Source organism: Caretta caretta, chromosome 5, assembly GCF_965140235.1.
Source record: "Caretta caretta isolate rCarCar2 chromosome 5, rCarCar1.hap1, whole genome shotgun sequence".
NCBI lineage: Eukaryota > Metazoa > Chordata > Testudines > Cheloniidae > Caretta > Caretta caretta.
The window spans coordinates 122,633,696-122,656,728 of NC_134210.1; the positions used below are offsets into that span (position 1 = coordinate 122,633,696).

The window sequence follows — 23,033 nt, forward strand, 5'->3', positions numbered from 1 at the left end:
AAGCATTTTTAAGGAACAGCTATTATTATAGAAACTCAACACAGGTTTCTGTTTTAATGAGAAAATAACAATATACTTGCATTGTATGACTCACAGTCACTATAAAACAAAAGCAGGATAACAACATTTAAGTGGTTAATGTATACAGAAAACCTGGGCTGGTCAGATTGGTTGATAAAACATGACAACAGCGCCACCTTTTGGCTGTAAACCAAACAACTGTTACTCTTTTTACTTTCACATAATCTGGATAAGGAGCAAAATGAAGCCAAAACGAGCAGCTTTTCGAAACAACAACTCAGGAAACCTGCATTTGTAGCCAAAAACGGGACAGTTACAATTCCAATGCTGAACTATTTTTCATTACACACGTGCACTGAAACCAGTCTTTGTCACAGAAAAGGTGTTTTTTTAATAATTTCTTTTGTGGAGACCAAATTAATTTGGCAGTAGCGGTCCTTTGTTGCATTTGATTGATTTATATAGAGAGATGTAGGCCTGCCTCTATTTATAGACATCGATGCTTGGTAGCATGCAACTGCAATAAAGAAGAGGCAAGTAAACTGCAGAGCATGTAAAGTATCATAGCACTGAGCCATGTGCTGCTGACCATGATGATTTTGTTTCCATAACTTCTCGAAGAGAAAGTGTTGCATGGTAGAGAGGGAGCGGCACTGGACTGGTGCATGCAAACATTTTTTATTGCAGGGTATGTGAAAACGCAGCTTAGATTCCATCCCAGCGCAAAGGCTTCCAAGATGGCAAAACCACACCGGCTTTATAGGAGACTGACTTTATTTTCACAGCAGGGGTTGAGGGGAAGGAGCACGCAAAGCAGGAGATGCCCCGTGACAAGCAATATCAAGCTGAAGAAGTGACAACCAATGTTTTATTTAGGTATTTATTTTTTACTTACAAAAAATAATCCCTCAAGAAAACAACAGATGCATGTGTCTTAAGAGGTGAGAGAGAGCCAGGAACTCCCGACAATGCCCTCAGCCCTAGGTAACTGCAACCACGCAGAGGGAGAAGCAAATTCATTTCAAAGGGAGCAAAAGCTGTAAGAATCCAACCACTGCAGTGAGAAGTTCAAATGTACGTGCCTTGATGTAAGACTATTTCTCAGTAATGAGCCACTCGTGACATACAGCTTGATACCATGTAATATTGCTAGAGAAGCCCCTTCCAAGACTCATCTATGCTCTCCTCAAACCAAGAGGGATCCAAACCCCCTCTCAATACAGGTGTGCAACTCCTGTAAGTGTTACTACAAACAATACCTGCCCATCAGCTGGGCAACAGACTACTGAGTCTGTGGAATTATACTTCCTATAATCTACTGGTAACACACCTTTATTGAACCGGGTCCGAATCGACTAGATTTGCATTTCCAAACAGCTGGTCTATTTGTATATGTGTATACTCTTAAGTATGACTCACTTTAAAGAAATCAATACAAGACAATTGTCCAGTTCAAAAGGGTTTTCTTTTGTTAATAGGCAATTCATAGAACCGGTTTAATTAATGCTTATTTGCCACTTTTACTACAATCCCTGAACACAGGCTTCAAAATGTTTGACTGTGTAAAGGAACATGTGCGACGTGTCAAACCACAGGCTGGAAAGAAATTAAAAAAAAAAAATCTTTTGGTTGCAATCTCTGTGTTTGCCCAATAAAAGCACCAGAATAATGTTCACAGTATCTAAAGCTGTTTTAGGTGAGCCTCAGAATAAAACACCATATCAGGTCACAGAGCAGTATGAAAAACAGAAGAGGGATTTAGGGGAGAATCAGCCTCTTGGCTTATTTTAAAAGAAGTTAAAATAATAATTTTAGGTTTATAAAAACAATACATACATGTATATGTCTCCTAAACTTGATAACTTCTAGTCCAGAAATTATGGTTCCCGGTTGTAAAATACGTATTGTTTTGCTTTGCATGAAAAGAAAGAGTAAACCTGGCAGCCTCTATACTACATATGAATACAAAGCACAAGAATAAATACCACATTTCTTTCCTAAATGTCAGATTACAAAACTGCTCAATACTTCGCAATTGTGATTCATGCAAATACCATCTCAGGTCAAATTTTAATATTACAAATACTGTATCAGCTCAGTGCCATTTTATATCCCTTTTCATAAAAAAGAAATTCTCACTCACCCCTATAGCTGGCAAACAGCTCTGGAGAAAATAAATCTGTACACCCATAGCTCTTGTTCATTCTAGAATTCCAACCTCACACACATGTGCGCGCTCACACCCAGACACACAACACCCTTTGTCACTGATTCCAAGACTATGCACGAACTAAAGGTTCTCTATTTTGCTTTTAGCTCTGAAAACACTGGTTGAACAGCAAAAATAATCCTTTTTCTTGCCTCTCTCTCTCTCTCACACACACTCTCTCTATTACCTTCTTTAACTTTTTATTTCCTGGAAACCTGCATACTCTACATTTACTCCAAGGCCCTTTACCCTATATAAATATAATTAAAAACATAACTTTTTTTCCATTGCTTCATACCTCTGTTTTTGCCAGCATCTGGCTTGATTAAATTATTGCCTTAGTAAAAATTAAATGTCATTTTTTGTGTGTGTTCCCCCCTCACCTTTCTGACTCAGGTTATTCAAACTTTATTCATTTTGTACATACGTCTCTGCCCACACCCATCATAAAAACAGTCATTGCCCGCTAAATACAGATTGTATATTTAGGAACAGTTATGGAAATATGCACTGAGAAACTGGAGACCAGTTCATATTGCAAATATACAGGATCCTAAAGCTAAGATTATCCGTTTGGCTTGGCATTCCCCTCTACCTCTCTCCTAAACTGACAGATTGTGTTTGCAACGAATGGGGTGCTTTATTAAATATTCTGACTGCAAAACATGGATTGTACATTTCCAATAACAGCCTCCAATTTTTAAATGATAAATTAAGAAAAAAAAAAGGGGGGGGGAATCAGCAACCCCCCTCCGTCCCCCAATAACAGCAAAAAAAAAAAATCATTGCATTTTATGGCTATCTAGGGTAAACCAAACATTAACGTTCTTAATGCAGCAGCTGGGATGACGGAGAAGCTGCAGGCAAGTCCAAAGGAAGCCTGGTGACACACCAGGCTACTCTGGGCCAAACTCTCGTTATACAAACCAGGGCTGGAAATTCAGTTAGAAGGAAGCACATATATTTGCCCTGCCTTGAGTTTTTGCCAACTCCTTCAGCCTCCCATGCGGATCCATTGCAATGGGTCTGCTGCTGCTTCTGCCAATGGCGACGACACCCTTCCTTGACCCAGTCCATGCCTAACATCCTCTCATTCTTTCTTTTGGGGAGGGGCGAGAAAGGGGGGCGGATTTTGTGGGTGGGTTTTTCTCTTTCACTAATGGTGCCTGGAGATGGAGCAATCCTGTCTCTGTGGATCAGTGAGCTTGTTGTATCTTTAATAAATATGGGATTAAATGCTGCTGCTTTATTTTTCTTTTTCTTTTGGTTTCTCGGTTCCGAACACCTGTTTTATTGCAAGGGGATTATTCATTCTCTTCCTGGTTGGCATAAATTCCAGCCTCCCAGCGCAATGCCAGGGCACTCTTCCTGCGATTCACCCTGGTAGCCTCAAGGACCTGGAAAAGAAAAAACACCACTTCATTTGATTGCCTTCTTCCACGCCTCTCTAATATCCATCTTTCCCCACCCATACTTACTAGCACACATAGAGCTAAATCATGCCGTCCACACTCACTACTCAATCACATGAGCAGCATAACCCGGGCTACTTATGTCTCTAAGGGCTTGCCAGTGTGAGCAAGGGTTACACCAAATAGCCCATAAAGTCCAAGCTGGACTGTTTAAATCCTACTATTCATACAGCAGCCTAAGTAAGAAGTGGAGAAGTCAAGTCTATCTCTGCAGGCCTAACTCAGGATATCTGCATACTCCCCATCCCAATGCAGATAGGTCAAGTGACAGCCAGCAGGGGGAGGATGGTTACGAAGGATCCATTTTCACTCTCTCATGCGGGGACTACGTACAGCACAAGGTAACCACACACATACATAAACCTTATCTGAGGCACAGTTCCAGCCCACTGTAGACAATGGGAGCCTTGTCATTGACTTCAATCGGCTTTGGATCTGGCTCTTTGTCTTGCAGACTGTTTATCATTTGAACGTGTCATTACCTGTAGACACAAGGATCCTTCACACTTGCATGCTGTGGTGTTTGGATTGAAGCAAAATCAATGAAAAAGCCATTGCTTGGAACACATGCATGGAAGAACACAGAGTCCTCTGGGTGAAAAACCACACACCTCATGCCTAAACAGGGATGATGTGATACACAGGCCTGGTCTTTGCCACCGGCACAAGGGTGAATTTCCCCCTCGGGGAATAAAAGACATACTCCATCAGATCCTTCCTTCCGCATGGTGTTTGTCCCCACTCCTCCACATCTCCCCAAACATTTTAGAACGTTCCCAGGCTTAACCAATGCCAGAGAAGAACCTCATGGGTGATCTAAAGTTTGAACCCAATCCAAAGCCCACTGAAATCAATGGAAAGATGCTCAATGACTTCTAAGGACTTTCAACCAGATCCCTCATGAGAAACATTTTCAAGGGGTTTAAAGATTTAGGTTGAAAAATCCAAACCAACGAGGACGCCTCTAAAGTGTCCAGGTTAGCTAGTGCATGCAGCCCTGTATTTCTATTACTGCCACCCTTGTTGTCCCCTGCCCCACCAGTGTGCTCTACACATCTAGGGCATGTCTTGGCCCTGTACAGACTATCTGGTCTCTGGGGCTGGGACTGTGTTATGTTATGTCTATAGACAGCCCAGCACAATAGGGCTCCAATCCTGATTACAAATATCAGAATATCTGAATGTAAGAATGAGGACTCTAGATACAAAGAGCAGCTGAAGGTAACCTAGCTGCCGGTTGGTGGGTGAGTAGAGGTTACTTGGTCTTGCAGCTTGTAACAATCCATGACCAGACTCGTTCACAGATGTCGGGGTTTCCAGCTAGGCTGCATATATGCAGTAAGGAGACTACAACTCCTGACGGACAGCTACAAATCATTGTTACTTGCGCTAAATGAGAATATTCTCTGTGGTCTAACACTAGGATCCAAACTTGCACTTAGAGCTCAGGGACACTCAGCAGTTTGGGGAAAGAAGGGGTTTGGCAAAGCTTTGTTTGTGCCTTGTAGTTTGCATGCCCTCTAATTTCTTTTGAGCCTGTGGATCAACAAACCCGCAAACTCAAGGTGAAACTAAGCCAGCACACGCAGTATTGAGTTGAAGCCATATCTCCTTTCCTGGCAGCGATGGGGAGGAACTGTGCATGCCTAGAGCTCAGTCAGGTTTACCGGAATGTTACATTACTGAAGATCTGCATAAAGCTACTTATATCCTCTTTGTAAACCATCAGAAGGCAAGACCATTCAAAGGGAAGCAGGTCTGATTCCATCCAGCAGAGGAAAGTGGTGCTCACACAGCCACCAATATGTTTACACAATAAAACCCCCGCACCACTTCTTGAACAAAACTCCCCAGAGGCACTAATGGCCTATTGAGCCTGCTGCAGCTACAAAGCTGGGGACTAATGGTTTAAATGAGGTGTTAGGGATTCGGACTGCATAAACCATGCCCTAGGACAAGATCTCAGAGGGGTGCGGCACCATTGCCCAGGTTTTCTTGATAACTTGTTCAGAAGGAACAAAGGAACACAGTCGCTCTTTTAGCTTCAGCACAATAGGAAATACAAAGTGGTGCTTTCTTAGCTTCAGAACTGGGGAGCGTTGCCGAGCAGCGGCAGAAGCAGGAGAAAACGGGAGTGAGCATTAAAGAGAAGTGCAGGGTAAAGGAGAAGTAACATTCTAACAGGATATGAAAAGTAAATACAAAAGTCACCAAACTCAGGGCAAAAATCGGAGGCCCTTATCTGAGCAAAACCACCCTGCCAGAAGAGGAGAGTTTTGCTTTAGAAAGGACTGCACAATTTGGGCCTTAGTTTCAGGCTAACATAAAACAGGATGGATTTTGTTTTAGTCCCAGTGTTCTAGGGCCAGATCCTCACCTGGTGTGAAATAAACATGGTTCCACTGACTTCAGTGCTGGATCTGGCCTTTTGGTTTAATATTTCTTCTTTGGATCGGCACTATGTTAACTTTAAGCTACCAAAAACCCGAGAGCAAAGAGAACATCCTTCCCTCCATTACGCCCCCTTTGTCCCTCCTCATCACTGGTTTAAAGCTGCTAACCTATTATACGTCAACACTGTTCTCAGTCAAAGAACATGGCTGGCAGGAACAAATACTATGGGCTAGATCGGGGTTCTCAAACTGGGGGCCGTGACCCCGCAGAGGGTTGTGAGGTTATTACGTGGGGGGTCATGAGCCGTCAGCCTCCACCCCAAATCCCACTTTGCTTCCAGCATTTATAATAGTGTTAAATATTTTAAAAAGTGTTTTTAATTTATTGGGGGGGGGGGTCGCACTATGAGGCTTGCTGTGTGAAAGGGGTTACCAGTTCAAAATTTTGAGAACCACTGGGCTAAATCCTCAGCTGGTGTAAATGACTTCAACTGAGGATCTGGCCCAAAGTTTGCATAGATCCAATAACCTACTGAATGCATCTACCCGCTACAGCTTTGTTACTAGAATTTCTATAACTATTCAAAATTAGCATTAAAGACTGACTAGTAATTGGAGAGGATGAAGCAGGATATTTATTTCCCCTGTGTAAGAATTATCAACACTGTATTGAGGCATGGTAGCAAACAACCATCATGTCTATCAGCTGGTCCACAAAGTCTCCACTTAAGTTTTTAACTTGGTCATAACTCTCACTGGGCCAAAGAATGAGAAGTGCAAGGCACCACAGCTTCAAATGACTTTAATGTCTCTTTTGGTGTACTATACTTTAGACTTCTGTAAAGCATTTGACTTAGGACTGCATGACATTTTGATTAAAAAACTAGAATACAAAATTGTCATGGCACACATTAAATGGATTAAAAACTGGCTAACTGATAGGTCTCAAAATGTAATTGTAAATGGGGTATCGTCATCAAACAGGTGTGTTTCCACTGGGGTCACGCAAGGATCAATTCTCTACCTTATGTGACTTAACATTTTTATCAATGACCTGGAAGAAAACAAAATCATCACTGATAAAGTTTGCAGATGACAAAAATTGGGGGAGTGGTAAAGAATGAAGTGGACAGGTCACTGATTCAGAGCAATCTGGATCACTTGGTAGACTGGGTGCAGGCAAACAATATACCTTTTAATATGGCTAAATGCAAATGTATGGGTGTGGGAACAAAGACCGTAGGCCAAACAGGACTCTATTGTGGGAAGCAGACTCTGAAAAAGATTTGGTGTGAGGGAGGGGGCATTTGATAATCGGCTGAATTTGAGCTCCCACTGTGACACTGTGGCGAAAAGGGCTAATTTGATCCTGAGATACTAAGCAGGGGACTCTTGAATAGGAAAAAAGTGTCCATACAGTTGGGATTGGTGCGACCGCTGCTGGAATACTGTGTCCAGTTTTGGTGCTCACAATTCAAGAAGGATGTTGAAATAATGGAAAGAGTTCACAGAAGAGCCACGAGAATGATTAAAGGATCAGAACACGTACCATGTAGAGAGAGTCAAGAGCTTAATTGATTTAGTTTAACAAAGACAAGGGTAAGGGATGATTTGATTGCGCTGTCTATACATATCTAAATGGGGAACAAATATTTAATAATGGGCTCTTCAATCTAGCAGAGAAAGGTCTAACATGATCCAATGGCTGGAAGTTGAAGTTAGACAAATGCATACTGGAAATAAGGCGTAAATTCTTAACATGAGAGTACTTAACCATGGAAACAATTTACCAAGGGTCATGGTGGATTCTCCATTACTGGCAATTTTTAAATCAAGATTGGATGTTTTTCTAAAAGATCTGCTCTAGGAATTGTTTTGGGGAATAATGTGGCATGCCAGAGCTCAGCTGAGATGATCACAATGGTCCCAACTGGCCTTGAAATTGATGAGCAGCAGTTCCATTGATTAGCTCTCCTCAGCATTTGACCTGCTGAAATCAATGGCAGTTTTGCTGGAAGGCTGAGCAAAGACTTCAAGACCTGCCCCTGCATTATTTTAGTAGAAGGAATGGGCCAGAAGGAAGGGATGCTAAAAAGGAAGAGTGGGATAAATCAAAGACATTCTGGAAGAGAGGAACATGGAGTTATACAGATTTACTGCTAACCAGTTTATTGTTAAGTTTTGATAAGACTTTCATAAGCTAACGTACCCTTTAACTAACCACCACATTGGAAGCTCCCAATGAAGAGAAACCGAAGAGAAACCTGGCCCAGATTCACCACTACATCACTCCAGTTTTACATCTGTCCCTGAAACCAGTAGGATTACATTGGTGGAAAATTGGCATAATGCAGTGGTGAATCATGCCTTCTGTATTTGCCATTACACTCATCAGATACAGTAGAACCGTGGCGATACAAACACCAGAGTTACAAACTGACGGGTCAACTGCACACAGATAGTTTTGGGGAGATGCGGGGGGGCATTGCAACCCCAAACAGAGGTAAGACATGTGGGGGGAACATGGGATCATGTGCCACTGCCCCGCCGATTTCTGCGAGCACTGAGCTGCCCAGGGCTTGCTCTGCTTGGCCTGCTGGGATGGAGGGGAGCTCTGTTGTTCCCATGCTGCACCCCCTCCTGGCATGTTTCTCGGGGACAGAGCTGCTTCTCCTGCCAGGTGAGGGAGGGTGGCCGCTGTCTCTGCAGCTGGATGCCGCCTCCTAGTTCCTAGTGCCAGTCGCCTTCCCCATCTATGTGTGCTGGGTGCCCTGCATGGTCACCATCCTGTTACGGAGAGTGCCTGAGGTGGGGCAGGGCAAGGGGGGGCAGGGGAAATGAGGGAAGAGGGTGGGGTGGTGGGAAAGAGGCAGTGGGGAAGGAAGGAGGATGGGATAGGGCAGAGAGAAGAAAAGGATATAGGGGAATAGGACAGAGGGAAGAGGGAAGGGAGGGGATGGGGCAGGAGACAGTGGGGAGTAAATTTGCAAAGCTGTATTAAGTCAATATTCTGTTGTAAACTTTTGAAAGAACAACCATATTTTGTTCAGAGTTACGAACAATCTCCCATTCCCAAGGTGTTCGCAACTCTGAGGTTCTACTGTAAGAAGCCGCGGGCCTAATCGGGAACGGCTCAATTTCTCTACTAAAATCTGTGAAATGGACAGCTAAATGGACTCCAAACTAGTCCTGTGTCAAATATACAAGGAATCCCCAAAACAGGCTGAGCTAGGTCCTTTTTGTGTGTGGAATGCCCATAATACACCCAGTTCTGGGCCAAAACACCCACCCCAACTGACAGGTTTCAGAGTGGCAGCCGTGTTACTCTGTATTCGCAAAAAGAAAAGGAGGACTTGTGGCACCTTAGAGACTAACCAATTTATTTGAGCATAAGCTTTCGTGAGCTACACTGTATTCTCCCCACTGTATTTTCCATTGAATGCATCCGATAAAGTGAGCTGTAGCTCACGAAAGCTTATGCTCAAATAAATTGGTTAGTCTCTAAGGTGCCACAAGTCCTCCTTTTCTTATTTCAACTGAGTAGTTATTTACTGCCACTGATGTCCTGTGGTGTCTGTATAAGTGTCCAGCAATGGAGTGAAGTAAATGGACTTCTCGCTGGAGAAAAGACATCAGAATCTGGTCCACAGCTCAGAGCTCTAAATATAGGCATGGGTCCTAGCGTTAGACCATAGCGATTCTCATTTAGCACAAGTAGTAAAGACCTATAATTTGGAGCGGACAGTAAGGAACCATATACCCTGTGCTGCACTTATGTGGCTTAGGGTGGCGACACTGGTGTATGCTGAAGTGTCCAGCAAGTGGATTTAAGTCAGCAGGACTATTCGTGAAGTAAGGTGCTAATCAGGGCAAGTCAAGGTATTGGAATCTTGCCCTCTGCGCTTGGCCACACTCGTGCATGGCGTTGTGTTAGTGGAGCTGACAGCACAATTATCCCTACAGGAGTTAGGTGCCTAACTCCCCGATAAATTGCATCCTGCATGTAAAATGCACATGCTGAAAAACCAGGACTGGGAATGGACATCTCCTTTGCTGTTACTGCTCTCTGGATTTTCTCACTTGTCTGGAATTGCTTCTAAAATTGGCACACAGGCTCCACAAAGATTATAACATTAACAAAGCTAGGAGTGCTTCTCTCAGGCTTCGACTGAATAATTGACAAGGCTACCTCGTAATGGAAAGAGTTCTAATGAAAATAGCCAACTGATGTAAAAAGTATGTTCTGTCTGGAAAAATGAATTTGACCACAAAGTCACATTAAACAGAGAGATTTCAGATGGCAGAAACGTTGAAACGACAGACAAATATAAATAAATATTTGGAATGCTTTAGAACTGTGAACATTGTTCTTCACCTCTCTTACTACACACATGTTGGGGTTTCAGCTCGGAGATCTTGTTAGGAGTTACAGAACATTGTTTTAATGCCAAGTTTTATTTTAAAGTGGACGATTAACAGGATAAAAAAAAAATGACTGAAGCAGGTACAAGTTTTAGCCATCTGCCCCCTAGTGGAGGATAGAGAGAAACAAATTTACTGGTGAATTATCCCATACTTGGTCACTGGCACCAGCCGATGAAGAAGGCAAGCAGGGACAGAATTCAGTATCACTGCATCTCACTCCAGAACCTGTTACTAAATTAAACGGACTAGTATTGTGCAACCCTAGTTAATTTCTCTCCATAGCAGAGGCAATATTGATGTGAAGGAGCTGAATCTCTCTCTGATGCTGCTGACCTAAGCCTGACAGAATTAAACACAGAAAGATTTCAAAGATGACATGCCAGCAGAGAGACTGAAATCCTGGCTCTCCTGAAGTTAATGGCAAAATCCCCAGGGACTGGTATGGGGAAAAGGATTTCCCACATATTGTCTAAATTGACTTGCAATTGACTAGGAAGATTAACTATACTCCATCCTCCAATATTTGTACAAGTGAATTCAAGAGAACTTTTGCAAATGGGAGTAATTCCATAACCATAAGGTGTTTGTAAACTACAAAACAAAGTAGGAGCATATTTCTTCACCGGTGGTTAGAGCTTGCCACATTCTTTGGAATAATGGATCAACTGACTAGCACTCAATGCCATCAGCTTCTTACAGCTTACAGGCAAGTGAGGTGAAAAGCCAACAGTTGATGATGGCATCCAGTTGTTTGTTTTTAAGTCTTAATGCTGATAAATATTGAGGATACTTCCAGCTAAGTTCTCAAAAGTCATCTTGATTTATGTATGCAGAACTCTTTCCATGCAAATCCTTGCAAAAGCGATTTTTGTGCTTTATCACCCATTCATGGGCAGAGACCGAGTTCCAATCAAGGCTGAGGGTGTAAGTTCTACCAGCTGTGTGTACAAGAGACCGTGCACAAAAAAACCTTTGCACAAGTGAACCATGCACACATAACTGCCAGCACAAATGCATCAGACAGGTTGGCTGCTCTTGAGAAATTCACCACGGCTGTCCAACAGAAAGTTAAATGCTGGAGTATTGGCCAGACAGGCACACAACTAACAGCACCAATAAAGAAAACTCTTTCTGCAGCGTGAAGATATTTTATTTACAGTACATACTGAGTGCTAAATCCTGCTTTTACAGTATATGCAAATACTGGGCTTCTGCAGAGTGCAATGGGAGCCGCACTTACATCTGGAAACCCCAACAGAAGAATGTGTTATTGGTGCTGTGCAGTGTGTTGGAATGTGGTCAGTGTCCACAGCAATCAAAGCTAATCTGTCTTGCTATTTGGTGATTTTGTAAAGGTGAGCACTGTAAACTTACCACTTTTCAGTTGCCTCTGTAACTAACCATTACCAGAGTATTCCTTATAGTATAGTAGGTAGAAGGAACACTAAGAATTAGAGCTGGTAAAGTTATGTAGTCATTCAAGAGAAAACTGGAAGTTTTCAGGATAACCATACATGCACATGTGTGAGAAAGCATGCAGTTATTAGCAGTCCTTTTAAAAAGTGGAACAACAAAAGGAGGTCCGGTGTGCTTTTAATGTACGACCTAGGATTCTGAAGGAGATAAATCACAGCAGACTATATTCACAGCTCAGCAGTGTTACAGGACTCCAATTAATGCTGATCAGAGTTGCGTTGCTAAGGACCTCTGCACTGAGTTGAGAATCCATTCCAAAAACACCAAGATTGAAAAGCTATTTCACAGGGCTGAGGTTTAATGACAGGGAGTGCAGATGGCAGATTTTCACCTTAGTCTATAACCATTTTCAACTCTCACTCCTTTCCCACTTATCTCCTCCCTCCCGCCCTAGACCTTACCATCAGAATACTGTCCATTCCCTGTGGGAGGCACAAAGGCATCTCCACCAGAAGCCCATGAATCAGGAATCTAAAGCGTACTGCCTCTTACAGGCCACGTATACACAGATACTATGTTGGTCGTTCATAAATGACACCCAAAAGGAGAAGGAGAGTGTGTGTGTGGGGTGGGGGAGTCCTCTGTGCTGTCTACCCTGGGCGGGGGGTTAGGTCGGCACAGCTGTCTCTCTCAGGGTTGGGAATTTTTCACGCTCCTGAGAGACGTAGTTATGCCGACGTACATTTACAGCGTAGACCCGCCCTACGTGTCAGACCAAGAGCTTTGCGCAGGTAAGGGTTGTGCAAGCATCCCTTCAAGGGCTCTGTCAATACACTTCAATCCTGACTTAAAATGCCCCTGCTTCTGCAGCCTTGGGTCTCTTGGCTGTCAACAGTGCAAACTTCCACGCTGGGAATGGTCACACTGTGATGTGGAACAAACTACCCAGTAGAGGGACATGGATGCGGCCACGGATGAAGTCACCAAACTCCTTTGTGACTTGGAATTGGGATTTGAAGCTATGCTGTCAAAGAGGGAGAGGTCAGTGTGTTTATCCTTTGTACAAATGTAGATATTATTGAAGACACTATCACTAGAGATGCGCAGGAATCATAATATTTGGATCTGGGTCCATAACTCCTCAAAGGTTGGGGATGTTTGGATCCGAGGTTTTATATTTACCCATTACAGAGGGTTTCATCTGGGAAGGTCAGATCTGAATCTGGATGCTAACTCGCCCAACGCTCAGGAAAGTTCCCATCCCGGGTTTTGGTTTGGTGCCTTCCCTCTAATCACAATCTTCATCACTCCAAAAATTGTAATTCATAGAATCATAGAATATAAGGGTTGGAAGGGACCCCAGAAGGTCATCTAGTCCAACCCCCTGCTCAAAGCAGGACCAATTCCCAGTTAAATCATCCCAGCCAGGGCTTTGTCAAGCCTGACCTTAAAAACCTCTAAGGAAGGAGATTCTACCACCTCCCTAGGTAACGCATTCCAGTGTTTCACCACCCTCTTAGTGAAAAAGTTTTTCCTAATATCCAATCTAAACCTCCCCCACTGCAGCTTGAGACCATTACTCCTCGTTCTGTCATCTGCTACCATTGAGAACAGTCTAGAGCCATCCTCTTTGGAACCCCCTTTCAGGTAGTTGAAAGCAGCTATCAAATCCCCCCTCATTCTTCTCTTCTGCAGGCTAAACAATCCCAGCTCCCTCAGCCTCTCCTCATAACTCATGTGTTCCAGACCCCTAATCATTTTTGTTGCCCTTCGCTGGACTCTCTCCAATTTATCCACATCCTTCTTGAAGTGTGGGGCCCAAAACTGGACACAGTACTCCAGATGAGGCCTCACCAATGTCGAATTAGAATCCAAGGATAAGGAAAAAAAGTTTTGATGATGGATAAGAGAGACTATCCCCCTGTGACGCATGACCAGAAAGGGTTAAGCATCCTGCAGGATGAATGATTCAAATTCAACCCTTAAAAACATACGGGGAGACAATGTTTGTGTTTTTGTGTATTTACATATATATGGGTAGAGATCAACAATGTAATCAACAGGTTTCAGAGTAACAGCCGTGTTAGTCTGTATTCGTAAAAAGAAAAGGAGTACACAAGTACTCACAAGTGCCACAAGTACTCCTTTTCTTAATGTAATCAACAGTCCCTATCTATGCTGTTTTCTGTTAATGCAGAGATCAAAAGAAATTCTTTACATTTAAATGAACTGCAAACCTAGGATATCCCTGTATTCATCTCTCTTTGAAATGTATAGCCAATCATCTGTGAATGGTGTAAAAACAGGCAATTGCCTTACGTGGATCTGGGTGGATAATTACCGCTTAGGAAATGAGTGTCTATTCCTCCTAGAGGGACTCCGAGCTGTCACAAGAAGGCCTGAGACTCTATAAAAAGGACTTGGATCCTGGTCCTGTCATCTCGGATCTGTTTGAGGCTTCATGCAGGGGAAGCCTAAGTCATAAGGACTGAGATCCCAGTGCTGACTGGACCACCCTGAATACAAACATTGGACTATATCCTGTGGACTCAATTCTGAAAGAACTCTTTGCAACTACAAAGCTCACCATCTCTGCTATGAATTTGAATCTCAGAACTGTACTCATGTCTGTGTGTATACTGATCTTTTAACCAATGCTCTCTCTCTCTTTTCTAATACATTTTAGTTTAGTTTATAAGAATTGGCTGTAACGTGTATTTGGGTAAGATCTGGAATATTCATTAACCTGGCAGGTAATGTGTCCGATCCTCTGGGATTGGTAGAACTTTTTATGATGAATAATATTTTCAGTAATCTTCATCATACTTGACTTGGGTATCTGGGTGGAGGCCTGAGGCTGGGTTACTTTAAGGGAACTCTGTTGTTGGCTTCTGGGTAACCAGTGAAGTATTACAGAAGCTGTTTTGTGCTGGCTTGGTAAATCTAAGTATTGGAATATCTACCAGCTTTTGGGATTGTCTGCCCCATTCTTTGCAGTTCACCCCAATTGAGTGACCTCAGTTGGCTCCCCTGAGGCCCCGGTCACACCCCCATACACATCCTCACCCCTATTTTGATGTGAAACAGCACTGACACGTAGCATGGAAATGCAAACTGAAACAACGTGCATTTGGAATGACCATGCAAGAGAAAGCAAAGATAAGCAGTTGAAAAGTACCTCGGAAGTAACCTTGTTAGACAGTAATTTAGAGGTGTACTGGTGGAAAGGAAAAGACCAGCATTAGTACATTGGACAGACGTGTTGAAGTTGGAAACAAAAAACAAAACAAAAAAACTGGAACCAGAACTTGAAGCAGTTTGGACCTGTTTAAAAGGTTAGTTTTTTAATGTATTTGTTTTTAAATGAAGTTGCTTAGCCAGTTGCCATCACGTTTACTCTTACTGGTCAAACTATTTCAGTCTTGCTGCTTAGCAGAGAATCAGGTACCCTCTTCCCATCGTCTCCCGCCCAGTGGCTTCTTCTTTGGAAGACACAGCTAGAGAAAGAGAATAACGTTTTCTCCCCTTATGCAGCGAAGTCTTTCAAATGGCAAATACACTGGATTTGGCCATTGGCAAAGCCGACTATGAAGGACAAAAGCTGACAATGCCTACAGGAGCTGCCATGTTGAGGAACAGCGCACTGAAATGAGAGCAAAACAAAGCGCCTTCTTGTGTCACTGGAGCAGGGCGCACCCAACGCCCTGATCCTGCAAACACCAACTTTCCTGTTATTTATTACGTGCTGCAGGATTTATGCATGTGTTCAATTTTAAGCACACAAATAGTCCCATCTAAATCTGAGGGTGGCTACTCCATATGTTAGTGTTTGTAGGACTGGGACTGGAGTCTGTTCAGCTTTGCTCCCTTCTGTGTTAACCAGCAGAAAGGAGCATTTGACCCAAAAGAACTTATCTTCCAACCAGTTAGAAAGTCTCTCATTTTCCTTGTATTCACATGGTGAGCCGAGCCAGAGGCCTGCTCTACACGATCAGATTTTCAAAATGGCAGCTGCCTGTTTGCCTGTTATTTATGCTTTTTTCAGTATATTGTGGACACTTGAAAATGGTTCAGTTATTTGCTCTCGTATGTAATTAGATCCAGAGATTACTTTCTTTTGCCTGAAACTGCATTTTAAAGGCCTCTGCTGACAAATCAGAACTAGTGGTTGTTTAAATAATTATTGCTTAGCCTGGCACATAAAATATGGTCTCTAACTAAGGATTGCAAGCTTAGCATGGCAAAGCTACATCTTTATCTTGTAATTTCTTATTCCCCCCCTTCAGAAGTAGTTTACACAAGGGAAAAGGAAAATATAGGGAGGAGAAAAAAAACATTCCAGCTGTTTAGGGGAGGCTCATTCTGGTCTTACAAACAGAGCCCTTTGATAGGATTTTAGACAAGCAGAAAGGGGAACATAAATACATTTAAAAAAAAAAATTCGGCTCCAGATGAGCTTCCAGAACATGAAAACGAAAATAAAACTGAGCCAGACTTTTAGTGGGGGGGGTCAATCGGTGTAGCTCCTTTAACTTCAATGGAGCTACATCAATTTATCCCAGTGGAGGATCTGGTGCACAATTTGTTTGATGATGCTAACTGTATGGCAGTAAACATTCTAATTATCAGAGGCTTTTAATAGTGTTATCATCACTGAGCTGCCATGATACCCAGAGTTCTGTTTCTATGGCGTGATGCTCTTCATTTGGAACAAAGTTCTCAGTCAAGACACAGAAGCGCATTTCAAACACAGACAAACAATCTTGGCCAACTTCTTTTCGAGAAGGCACCCGCACAACCCCACTGACTTCAACGGAGATGCACTGGTGTAACTGAACAGAGAGTCTGGCCCTCAGCATAATGACATCTCTACGAGAGCAGTAGCCACATGGTGAACCACATACAGCAGGGAACAATGTAATGACTGCAACAAAGAACTCCAGTCACAAGCCATTGCTTGGTAAGTCACCTGCACTCACCAGTGCTACAAGGAAAAGGGTATGCTGAGCGTGCAGTCCGTCTTTATCTCTTAGCAAAGCAACTTCTGAACAATTCCAAGATCTAAAGCAAAAAGGCTGATGGAAACAAACTCCGCAGTTATTAAGGCCACGTAAGGACTGACTCTCCTCTCCCTTATGCTGGTTTTACTTCACTAACTTTAATGAAGTTACTCCTGGTTTATACCCAGAGAAAGTGAGAGAAGAATGAGGTCCCAAATCTCTTGAATGAAAGGTCTGATAGCATCATTCAACAGGCACTAGCATAGCAATATACACAAGGGGGAAATCCTAACACCACCTAATGAAAACTATCCACTTGCACCCAGGGGGATCCAGCCCACTGGACAGTCACCTCTTCTGAAAGAGGCAGAGGACACTGGTGAGTAACTCATTCTTGAGACACGTCCTCACTGTAGAAAGGCAACAAGCCAAGTTAGCAAAGTTTCTTGTGTCAGATGAAGTCCACGGAAGCAGGTGAGCTGAGAATACGCTCGCTTCCTACAGGGGAAGCCTGCTTACGGGCTTGATCCTGCTTCATAGAAATCAATGGCAGTTTTATCATTGACTTCAGTGGGAGCAGGCTCAGACCCTAACATCTGTCTGCATTTCAAACCCACTCTTCTACTTTGCATTAACTTACAACCAAACATGGAGTGGGATCCTTTTACATTTCACAGTTTCTAATCTGAAGTCTCATACACTGTTGATATAATGTTAAACACCATAGATTAAAACTCAGCATATTCTGTGGGCTACTGTTCTCAGTGTAAACTTTAAAGACTATAGTCTTAACAGGGTTGTACCTCTAGCGGAAGTGCTTAGAAAGTGGTTTCCTTCGACTATGAACTACTTGGATTGGGATTGTTTTTCTTAAGTGTTTTGAAAGAGTCTGGCACATTGTGGGTGCTAGAGCAAATAAAAAACAACAATGGCCAATAGTAACCACTAATAACAATCATATACATGTAAGGGTTTATACTACCCGTCTGTCCGATGCACACAGCATTTATACTCACAACAGTCACCTTTGTAAAGTCCCAGTGTAATGATGGGAGAACAGTTTGCTTACTGTAGCATCTGACAGTCATTAGCTGTGAAATTCATATCCATTTCCTTACTCTGATGACCATCTGAACATTAATGTTAGCAGTTCAAAAGCTTGAAGGTACCTACATGAAGAACTCAGAGCAGAATTTTTGTCCATTTCCCCTTTCTGCTTGTAGGAAAGAACAGACCAGACTCAATGGGAAACAGCATTCCGTCCACTGTAAGTCCAGGATCCCATTCCACAAGTTCCTAACCAGATCCTGGAGCAACCCAAGAGGATATTGTCCTCAGGAAATCCATCCTAGGTCTTACACTGAACCCAGAGTGTACTGGGATAGGACTTTGGGAGTCTAATGAGTGCTGGGTGAATACTTGTAGTGCACAAATATGAGCAATAAGGCTCATACTGCAGTTATGTAGTTCACTGCAGGCTTTCAGTGAACAGTGAATTCACCTGTGATCACAGAGGGCAACCAGGCATAGTTTATTATTATAGGATTGCCACTATGATGTATTGATTTCCCCCCCTTCAGATAAACTGATACTGGAGTGTTTTGTTTTTTAAAAATTTTTTAAACATCTTTAAGGCACTCAGCGAGTCACTGTCAACGGAACACTTGATCTTTAAGAGGCCAGATGTTGTCCTATCAACCCCAGCAATCTGCCTGGAGTGAAACACACACTGAAGAGGGGAAGGGAAGAGTGTACTTACACTGCTGTCATCCATCCTCTCACGCCTCTTAGTTTTGTGTGTTTCATAATCCTCCATGAGGGTCTGCATCAAATTCTTGGGCCTCTGGGATCCTGCAGCCTCGTCAGGCAGTAAGTCAGACTGGGAGAGGGGACCTTCTGTTGTCGGGGATGGAGGAGGCCTGATCTTCTCTATCTTCCCTGAAACGACAGGAAGGGACCCCTTTCTAAATGGACAGATTCCCAAGTAGTTTCCAACTGAAGACACAAAGGGGGAACGCGTTGCAAAGGAACGAGTTGGAGCAATATATCCAGTGTGGACTGAACAGAGAGAAATTCTGAAACGTAGTCTATAAAATAATGTATCGAAACAAACACGGCCAAAGTGAATTTCAAGTTCCTCCTTTTCCCCCTCCCGGACCAGACTTGCACAAACATTTAAGTGATCTTATTTCATAACATCTAGCAAAGCTGTCAAGTGACATATATACATATCTACCCTACCACTGCTCATTACTAGAATCACCCCTCTGCCCCCGACCCCAATGTCTCATTTCTGTGCTCTGGACATACGTGAAAGCTTATGGAAATTGCTGGACTTGTTTTTATTGAATCAGACACTCAAAAAACTGCACAGTGTCACAGTGCAGAGGGTCCCAAACTGTGTTCCACGGAGCACAAGGGCTGTCCAGTTACATGGTTCTGGCTCCTTCTTGTTTCCAGCTGCTAAATTGCATGAAAAGAGATAAAAATACCTTAGATATATTTCCTAGTATTTCTTTCCCATGCAACCATGGGATTGTGAGTGGGAGGGGAAGGTGATCTGTGAAACACGCTCTCAATTAAGATGTAATCCAGGCAATGGAAGAATTTGTGAACCCCATGTCCACTGGTTAGATGAAAAGACTGGGAGCCAGGATGAATTCAGGCTGTAGTTCTGACAGGACCGCTTGCTCACTAGGCAACATGCTCATGACTTAACTACCCTAGCTGGAGAACTGTGTACAAAGCAGGCACATGGGGAAGACTGATCATACAAGGAGACTATTGCAACTGCTCTGTATACTGTGAGACACCCCCCCCCCCCTTTCCCCCTGATTCAGCTGCGGACCTGAGGCTTTCATTCTCCAGGCTGGCAGATGCTGGGAGGTCTCCTGGGAAGAGAGGTTGTATCTTATGTCACCAGGCAGCGACTCCTCTGGCTGATTGAAGGGTAGTGTCAACAGGCTTGGAGGAAGCACTGTCTAGCCCTTCTCATCTGAAAGGACGAGGACCATGACTGCAAGCCTCAGGTGAGGAAACTGAAGAGCTTGGAAATAAGGACTTCAGGGCACAAGAAGAGGGAGGCCCCTTTTACAGGAAGCAAAACAAATAAAGGAGAATTCTTCTGTTTAAATCTAAATATAATCAGCTACAGTGGGAAAAGGAAATGTAGAAACAAAGTCACACTAACTTTCCCCTAGATGCGGAGGGTCTTTAAAACAAAACCACACACAGAAACAAATGGGGTTAATTAGAAGGACTGCGAATGGATTTTCAGTTGTTCCTTTGCTGAGACAAATCAAAAAGCGAGTAACTCACACAACAAGTCATGGAAAGCTGCGGCCACCAGAGGTCCCACACAGCAAATCAATGCATGCTGTTTAGAATCTATAGGCTTTCTTTTTAAAGAAAGAAGTGAACTCTGAGCAAAGCCCACAGACACCTTTAACAAGAAATCCCCTTGCTGGGCTTGTTTCATTTCTGACCCAAGGTGGAAAAACCCAACAACATTGATAGATACAATGTTACAAGTCTGGCTTAAATTTACAAATACTGAGAATCATCTGGAAACTCCACCCCCAAACCTACTGGAATGTCCCTAGAAATGGCAAAGGGTCTCTGAGGGTTGTGGGATTTTCTATGCCACGGGATCAGAGTCTCATCTTGAGTAACTCCACAGACATCACGGATTTGTCCCAACATAACAGAGCTCAGCATGAGGCCCTGTGGGTGCTGCACTCTCTGGTACAACAGTATGTGTTAGCTAGGGCTAGGGCTGTCCAAAAGAAGAGAATAAAAGCAACTCTCAACAACTGACGGAACTAATGGAAAATCGGGTCTGTGTTAAAAGTTAAAGGTTCAGGGCTTGATTTCCCCATTGCATTTGAATGCTGGTGTAAGTCTCTTGGGCACACACGTGTTCTGCAGGGATGAATCAGGCCCTCAGTGTTCCCAACAAGGCCTTTTGTGATTTCTCCATCAGGCATAAACACGCCGTCACCTTAGCAAACCCTCAGAGCTGTACAAAATGCTCATAACTGAAAGCGGCTCCTTCCACCCCCAAACAATCTCAATCTCTCCGCCTGCTGGAAAACCCTGCAAGGTGGAGGCTTTGGGGATCTGATCAGAATTAAACAAAAGAAACATCTCCAGGTATTCCCCATCCAGGTGGGCCTGCCCCTCCCTTGCAAGGAGCCCTCCATAAACATCCGCAAAGCCACTTCAGTTTTCTCCTTCAAATCCCTCCTTAAAACTCTCCTTTGCAGTGATGCCTACACAAATCTTGACAACAGTTAGGCCGCTGGTCTGCTGTTACCACTGTCTATTTGTTTCCTTGCAGAATGTTGTCTGCATTCATCTGCTGTCTCTTATTTTATTCTTACATGGTAAGCTCTTTGGGGCAGGGACAGTCTTTTTGTTCTGTGTTTGTACAGCGCCTAGCACAATGGGGTCCTGGTCCATTACCAGGGCTCCAAGGTGCTACGATAATACAAATAATAAATTCCTATATTGCCACTAGGAGTCCGTCCAGGAAAGTGTACTGTTACATGTACATTTCACTGCAGTATCATCATTATTCCCGTATTCTAGATGGGGAGACTGAGACAAAGAGGTGCAGAGACTTGCCAAGGTCACACAGTAGCTTTTCCAGTCTTTTTAAAAAGCAATCCAAGAAATCCAGAAAGTGTGCACTGCTTGTGACCCGACAATAACAAACCAGAACAAAGGTATTTGCTGACACATGGGCCTGGGTTGCCAGCTAGCGCTCGCGTGACATGTTCAGTTCTTGTGTAAAGGCTGCAAAGTAAAATGGACAGGAATCTTGCTCCCAGACAAGAAACACGGGTGAGCCAATGAAGAGACTGGGAGTTAAAGGTTATGAGCTTGCTCCTGCTCCCATGGCAGAACTCCCACTGCCTTCAAGGGAAATGGGATCAAGCACTCAGGGTGCATGCAAAATTGCTATCCAAATCGCAGCCTTGACATATCTCCCTTTGAATATATATTGTATTCCCGAAAACCCATAATGCCTCCTTTGGAAGGCCATCAAGAAAGGGCAGAGAGCAACCATGATAAACCCCTCTCTTCAGAGTTATGTTTCTTGGTCTTGTCAACAGGAAAATATGCTGCGGTTCAGCGGTGGCTGTGATGATAGCTGACCCCCAGATTCCTGGAACTGAAGGAAGTTACTGGAAAATGATTTCTCTCCCCCTCTCATTTCAGTCTCTGGGCAGCTGCGCTTCCTGTCTCACGCACTCTTTGGAGGGTGGGGGAAGCTCTCATATATGCTCTTCCAGGGCCCATAGGAGGGTACTCAGCTGACACAACAGAATTGCTGTTCCTTCCAAGTTTGGTACTAGTAGGATGTTTCCTGGGACGCCTGTGCCAAGCCAAGGGGCATTAGGAGCTGAGAGACCCTTTCATCAGTCTCCAAACCTCTGCATGGCTCTGGGGAGAAATGTGAGCCTTGGTGAAGGAGCCCTCTCCCCTCTCTGGTTCTCCTCTGGGATCAGGGAACTGTTCTTCCCTCCCCAACCCTCGACAGTGGTGAGCAACAGAAGATTGGATTGCCCTCATCTTCCCTCACAGGATTAGGGAGCCCAGAGGGTGGAGCAGCAGGTGTTTGGGTTCTTCGCTCCCTGGGATTCCTCTGCAGGTCCCAGGGAGGAGTTTAGGAGCCAGGATGCCTTACTCCTCAATAGTGCTGCTAAAGAGGTCAGTCAGTGCGAGTGCACAGAAGAGTGGGAGGGTGGGGCACCAAGGTGGGGCCCAAGCAAATTACATTCTGCTGCTCCTAGCCCCATCCACTCTCCCTTGCTGAGAAGGCCCTTAGAAACAGGGAAGCAATATATTCGGTATATTAAACCAGGATAAACTATTTCAAGGGTGTCCTGTGACAAACAGGACTCTGTTGAAATTAGTCAATTTAAAAATAAAGTTCAAGTTGACACTGTCCCAAACATAAAAAAAATTATTTCCAAAGCACCAAAAGCAATCACCTCACAACAGTGGATCTCTGGTCTAATATCTTTTAGATCAGTAATGTTTCCGGCCTATATTTTCCCTCACATGACTTAACACGGGACAAATTGTTTAA

The 23,033-nt window shown here is 43.6% G+C and overlaps 1 protein-coding gene across 10 annotated transcripts in view; it reads right to left on the reverse strand.

The window, feature by feature from the left end:
* Window positions 1-777: 777 nt before the first annotated feature.
* PALM2AKAP2 (PALM2 and AKAP2 fusion) overlaps window positions 778-23,033 on the reverse strand; it is a 388,058-nt gene continuing 365,802 nt past the window's right edge. For 8 of the 10 annotated variants that reach the window (XM_048849551.2, XM_048849555.2, XM_048849552.2 and 5 more), the window contains 3 exons: window positions 18,696-18,874; window positions 15,115-15,153; window positions 778-3,627 (listed from right to left, as the gene is read on the reverse strand). In XM_048849551.2, the coding sequence (XP_048705508.2) occupies window positions 3,535-3,627; window positions 15,115-15,153; window positions 18,696-18,874 (311 nt within the window). In that variant the 3' untranslated portion in view covers window positions 778-3,534. The remainder of the gene's footprint in view (window positions 3,628-15,114; window positions 15,154-18,695; window positions 18,875-23,033) is intronic. The other 2 variants (XM_048849553.2, XM_048849554.2) reach the window with 2 other exon arrangements.